Below are 6456 nucleotides of genomic sequence, written 5' to 3' on the forward strand. Positions count from 1 at the left end.
AGACTCTGTAACCTTAATTTTGTAACACAAAATTAACTTTTATCTGAAAAGATAACTTCGGACCATTGAGGCCTTCTCCTTCCTATCTTTGGCATAGGGATTTCTTCACACCAGGAGTGCGACAGTCGTATTGCCAGAGTTCTGGATGAGTCCTCGAAGCTCTGACTCCAATACCTGGATTCAATACCTTAAAAATCTACCTCAATCTCTTCAATGGGCTTTTCTTTATAATCCTATCAAGGCTGCATTTGACCCTGTTGCTCATGCACTTTTTCCTCACACATCTGTTCTTCCGCTGAATCTTTCACTGATATATTTGGATGCAGCCCTCTGTGAACAGCCAGCTTGTTCAGCAGTGATCATTTGTGAGTCACCCTGCAAGGACTCTCCTTGCACAGGTCATAGCAAAAACAATTATGAGTTAAAACATCCCTATAGATCTTATTTCTTTTAGTCGAGTTCAGTTTTTAACAGGGCAATCCACTTTAATCATCTCATGTCAGTTTAGCATGCATTTGTGCTAAAGATGGCTATGAAAGCTAAAGGTCATCTGCAGTACCAGGATGATGGTTTCGAATATGATTAATGCATTAAATCACATGATTAAATTAGAAAATACTGAAGAATGAACAAGACCAAAAAAAATAAAATAAACATGTTTAATATGCAACAGACACCAATCCACACATGATCACAGATGTGATTTGTTCCTAACCACCGTTTAATGGATTTAGAAAACTGCCTGGAAGATTGTAATGTTCCTCGGTTCTGTCATTAAAATATTCAAAGCATGAGCTGCCCTATGCGGATTGCATTAACAGAAAAAAACACTTTGTGTGTACATGAATCTGGATCACGAGTTTTTGTGGAACTCGTTTCTTTAATTGAAACTCTGATGTAGTGAATTGTTTGAACACATCAATTACATAAACGTTTGCATGTGTTTTAACACATAATCAGTAATGACAGAGTTTTGATTGTCTTCTTGGTTCTTCTTCTTTATTATTATTGCTATTATTATTTAAATGCTCAACCTTGACCAAATGACTGAACGGGACTGATAGGGCAACAGTGTAATCATGCAGCTTAGTATTCAGTCTTACACACTCAGTGCAGCAGCCAGATGACTGCTGGAAGAAAAAGGCATTACTTACACAAGGATGTGATGAAAGGGTGCAAAAAGGCATTAATTCACTGTACCACAAGCAGGAGTGTAAGGTGGTGATGGAGGGGGTGAAATAAAACGTGAAAAAAAAAGAGCAGAATGGGATGAGAGGCAGACAGTTTAAACCTGAAGATGTGATAAAACAGAGAAGGGTTCCATGAGAGCGGTGGATGAGATAAAAAGAGGGGAGAGGTGGATAGAAGCCGGAGTGGATTTGCGCTAAGTGCTGTCTCCTCCGTGAACAGAGTAGTTTGTGTACAAACGAGACGGCCGCCACGTTGAGTGAGCACGCCCGGGCGTTCTCCCTCAGGTTCGGTACAGGATAGCTATCTTGCGGTGACAGAGCGAGCATTTGTCATCCATAAATCCTGAGCATTAGCAGAGCTCCTGCAGCCTGAATACTCGGCGGAGTCAGTACCAGGCTTATCTGGAGAGACAAGGAGAGCGGTAGCCAGGGACTTAAAGCAAGGAAGGAAAAAAAAATTAAGTAGAAATGTTGGCGAGAGGATAAAAGAGGAAGGAAAATCAAAGTGTGACTGATATGAGACGAGGTTGAGAAGGAAACAGCTGTAAAAAAAAAGAGAGTTGGAGAAGAAAAGGATAAGAGATTAAAATGAGAAGGAAGGTGATGCTAAGGAATGGTAAGTTCAAAGCAAGTTCAAAGATAAACATGGGTTAGGACAAAAAAAGATTTTTGAATGAATGTTGAATGGATTGTAAAGAGCAGTGAAGAATAAGACTGAAGGGTGAGGTGGAAGTAAAGAATAGGAAAGAAGATGTTTGGGGGGAAAAAACAACTTAAGTTGGAGAGGAAATCAAGTCAGAAGATGGGAAGTTTCTCTGTTGCAGCTGAAGTGAAGGACAATGACTGAGAGGAGGGTGGGAGAGTGATGCACCGGTGAGCATTTACTCATCAGTCAGGATTCCCTCTGAACTTTCTCTGCTCGTAATCCTGACAGGAATCATCCCCCTTTTCAGACCGGAAATCTCAAACCGTGTTTGCTTCACATTAACTCACATAATTCCAGTTCATACAGCTGAATGACATCTTTAGTCTACACACTGAAAGAGAGATAACCCAAGCTCAAATTTTAAAAGACCCTTTAGATGATGGCTAGAAAAAGGAGAGCATGTGAACTATACATTAGGAATTAATTTGCATTTATTTCACATTGATAATTTGGCAACTTTTTTTCCCGGAGTGCTTCAAGAAATTGCTGTTTGGGTTTATGGCTATAATATTACTTATTCTGTTATTGTTTGTCTTTACTAATTCTGTTGTGGTTTTTGTTTTGTATTTTAGAAATTACTCACTTTTTCCTGCTGTCTTGCTTCAATTAGTGTTGTATTTACCTCCATCACAGTATCAGAAAAGCAGAAATAGCGGTTCATCAAGGTAACATTGTGTAAATGTAGTTTAAGTAAAGCTGGTTCAATTTTTAGCCATTTGAGGGAGCATAAGCATAAATGGTCGTACAAAGGATTTTTGGATTTGCAAAGGTGATATTAGAAACCTACTTCTTGGAGTCTCTGCATAATCTATTGTTTATATGTTTGTTTAAAAAAATTTTAACAATGAACTTCTACCTTCAGCTTAATGATGCTTCTTGCAGTCGTCTGTTTAGCCACCGTTCATGAAGAGCTTTATTGACATGCCAAAATCTGCCAAGATTTGATATTAGACACAATATGAAGTCCACGGAACATGATATTGTGAGACACAGAGAAACGCTACTGAATGCATGAAAGGTGGGCACTCCTATCCAGAAAGAAAATGTGAAATGTGGAGCGGTTGGATGATATTTACGGCCATATGACGTGAGAGATTGTTGAAGGGTAATCAGAGGCCCTCATGTTCTGTTGGCATCCTGGGGTGATTTCCAAAAGTCATTCATCAAAATTTTATGCCGATACAATCATCATCTTGCTCATAAATCTCGACATCCAGACATATAGTGGGTATTTACATATAGTATTTTTCTTATAGGTTTGTTCCATAATTCAGTAGGTGAGTGTGATCATTCACATGCAAAGCAAAAGTAGGGGCACTCCAGGCAATTTTCACCCAATTATAAAGATCCTACCTACTCACTTCACCTACCATCAAACACACTAAGTGATACCAAGGTAGTAATCTTCTGAGCGCCATCATGCACTGAAAATTATTCATAGATTTTTATTGTGTGGTTTAATTATACATCTTCAGCCTGTGCCTTTAGAATATTGGATAGGTGGCATAGTGTCGTCGCTTAAGAAACGCAGCAAGGAAAGTGTAAAACTTAAAGTGTTATATCAATGTTTTTGCAAATTACTATAGAGCATGAAATATTATAAAGTGATGTGATTCTTTTGATTGACTTTGCTTTTGTGCCTCAGTGCCAGGAGTTGCGCGACTCCATTAGTAAAAAGTTAAGCAAGCACTGACATTATGTTAAATAATGCATTTACGTTGTTTTCTATATATTTGAACAAAAATTATGTGATTTTTAAAGAAAATTTCATGTTTTCCAAAAACTATAAGATGCTAAGGCAGTCAATTTTACAATTTGTCAATTTATGAAAATGATTGAAAATGTAACATTTTCTGCTGGGCTTGCTTTTGATTGACTTGGTTCTTTTTTTAAGGTCAATGATTGGGACATGGTAAAAAAAATATTTAATTAATCACTTAATTGTAAATAATTAATAGCTTTAATTGCATGCTTAGCCAATTTTGTTGAATGGCTGAATCAATAACTAGACACATGAAACATGCATTGTGATCTTATGCAGATATTTGTACCTCAATCTGGTCTGTGCTAGAATGTTAATTAACACAGGTCCACATACAGTTCATATGTATTGGATGTAACTTTTAGAATGTGCAGCTTAAATGTTTTTCCCTGTTTTGTCTTTTTCATTTTGATTATTTTAATGCGATTATAATGTCAACACATTAAAAATAAATCCGTGCTTTTGCTTTGTTAAGACAGTGGCGTTTTACTATGAATATATTAATATATTGTATTCTCTTCACTAATAAGAATAACATGCAGTTTCTTTCTAAATGTCTTCTGGACATCCGGCAGTAAAGGCACTAATGACACAACCTGCCTCAGAGTACGATGTGGGAAGAAAGCCGACATAATCGACCATGAGTCATGAGCTGCTGAATTGTCAGCCAGTACTGCTGATGGACCCCATGAACCCAGAATGACTTCTTGTAGCTGTTTTATCAGTCAAATGTTGAATAAAGGACCCAAACGCCAGCAGGCTGGTGCAGAAACAAAGGCGGCCGATTTAATAACGACAACTGAAAAAACAAAACCCACAATACAAAATACAAAACATGATTCAAACCAGAGGAACACGGTGGCAACACAGTTTCACATTTATGCAAAATGAAAGCAACTTTCTAGGCAATAGCTAACCTCTGTCATGAAATGGATGTGTGGTGGATGCTGTTACCACCACCATCACTGCACCTTAAATCTTTTGCTGTTTCAGATACCATCAAACAAATTTAGCAAAAAATTAATATTTGAAAAGAACTGTTCTTTGAGATGACCTGGGTGATCCCACCTCTCGCCCGCCGACAGCTGGAGATAGGCACCAGCACCGGGTGCCGGGATAAGGGTGCAGGACAATGGATGGATGTTCATAGAGATTAAATAAAAAAAATTTAAGACTAACCAATTTTGTTCATTTGCCCCTACTGAGGAGACAGAAGTTTGGAATAAAGTAATTTCAAGGTCCAGCTATCCATTGCAGGCATACAGAAAATCCAGCATTAATGCTCCACCTTCTCTTTCACACATGGCCAGTCTTGGCCCCAGAAACCTGAGATATTAGCTGCCAAATGCAGAACTCCAGGCTCAGAACGAAAACCTAAAATCAATGTTATCAAGGAGTCTGTAGAGGTGGTCGACTGAGGCCCAATGAGGGTTCCACAGGCAGAAGCAGCAGAATCAGGACTTTCTAAAAGATGCCTCTTGAAATGTAATTTAAAACTAACAAATGCAGAAAGCAGAGACCCGGGAAGGCCTGTTTGGGATGGATGGAGAGAGAAAAACAACTAAAAACAAAATGACACATACAACATGACATATTCATTTATAAAATCCATTGTCTGAACCATACATTTATAAATCCTTTACATAAATTCAATCACTTCAGCAGGTATTGTCCCGTTACATCCGTTGTATCTCTGCGTGTACGTATATTGTCGTTGTCTAACTTGAAGTTTAATTTCCACCCCAGTCTTACGTATTTTTCTGGCACACATCAAGTTTCCCATGGAGGGCAAAAACAAATCAGCTTTCACAGCATGTTTACTCCCGTACATGGTTTGTGGGACGCTGCAAGCTAAACTTTTTATGACTTTCATTCGGCAAAGTATTTCTTTCATAAAGGGCAAATTACTTGAGTGCATGACTCTGCAATTGTTCTACAGATTCTCCTACCTACAGCAGCTCCTACAAAGTTACCGGTGTGTATTCACAAAAAATGTAATCCATATTTTTTCCCCCCAACCAAGTGACAATTATGTGCTACTTTGTTCTGGAGGAGTTGGCAGTTTCAACCCCAGCTCTGTCGTTTTTGTGTCCTTGACACTTCACCCGCCTCGCCTGCTGGCGGTGATCACAGGGCCCAGGGGCGCCGGTGCATGGCAGCCCTGCTTCTGTCAGACTGCCTCAGGGCACCTGAGGCTACTATGTAGCTTATAGCAGTGTGTAAATGTGTGCATGAATGTGTGAATGACTGAGTGTAGTGTGGACTGATTTGGGGTCATCTGTACTTGATAAAGCGCTATACAAGTATATGCCATAACATTCCATCAACATATGTGGCTGTATAGTGACAGGGGGGAGAAATACCATATTTATTCCATCTTTAGCTCTGTGAACTCCCAATCTGAGTTTCATTCCAGTTTCTTCCTTCCTGTTTCCTTGTTTCATCTTATTCTGAAGCTTTCAGATGCTTTCTAAGTACTTTTTAAGACATGTCTAATGATGCTTAGAAACTTTTCAGGTCAGAAAGTTTCCTTGAATTAGACACAGGTCTCTTTTTGCATCCTTGTGTCTGGTTTAAGTGTTGCCTTACTTTTCAGTTCCAGCTCCGAGGAGGCTGCGTTTCAAAGTGCACAGTTCCCGCAGACTCCTAGTTTCATGGAGGGAGCCCAAAGGAGATGTCGACAGCTATTTATTTCTCTACAACAGCTTACCAGGTAGGATCCTCCACACATGAACAGAATACACACACACACACACACACACACACACACGCACACACACACACACACACACACACAC

At 39.1% G+C, this 6456-nt stretch overlaps 1 protein-coding gene across 3 annotated transcripts in view; it reads left to right on the top strand.

The window, feature by feature from the left end:
• col14a1a (collagen, type XIV, alpha 1a) overlaps positions 1-6456 on the top strand; it is a 122162-nt gene that overhangs the window by 11549 nt on the left and 104157 nt on the right. For all 3 annotated transcript variants that reach the window (XM_008432271.2, XM_008432273.2, XM_008432272.2), the window contains exon 3: positions 6255-6371. In XM_008432271.2, coding sequence (XP_008430493.1) covers positions 6255-6371 — 117 coding nt within the window. The remainder of the gene's footprint in view (positions 1-6254; positions 6372-6456) is intronic.

The sequence above is a fragment of the Poecilia reticulata genome, linkage group LG16 (genome assembly GCF_000633615.1).
Source record: "Poecilia reticulata strain Guanapo linkage group LG16, Guppy_female_1.0+MT, whole genome shotgun sequence".
Taxonomy (NCBI): domain Eukaryota; kingdom Metazoa; phylum Chordata; class Actinopteri; order Cyprinodontiformes; family Poeciliidae; genus Poecilia; species Poecilia reticulata.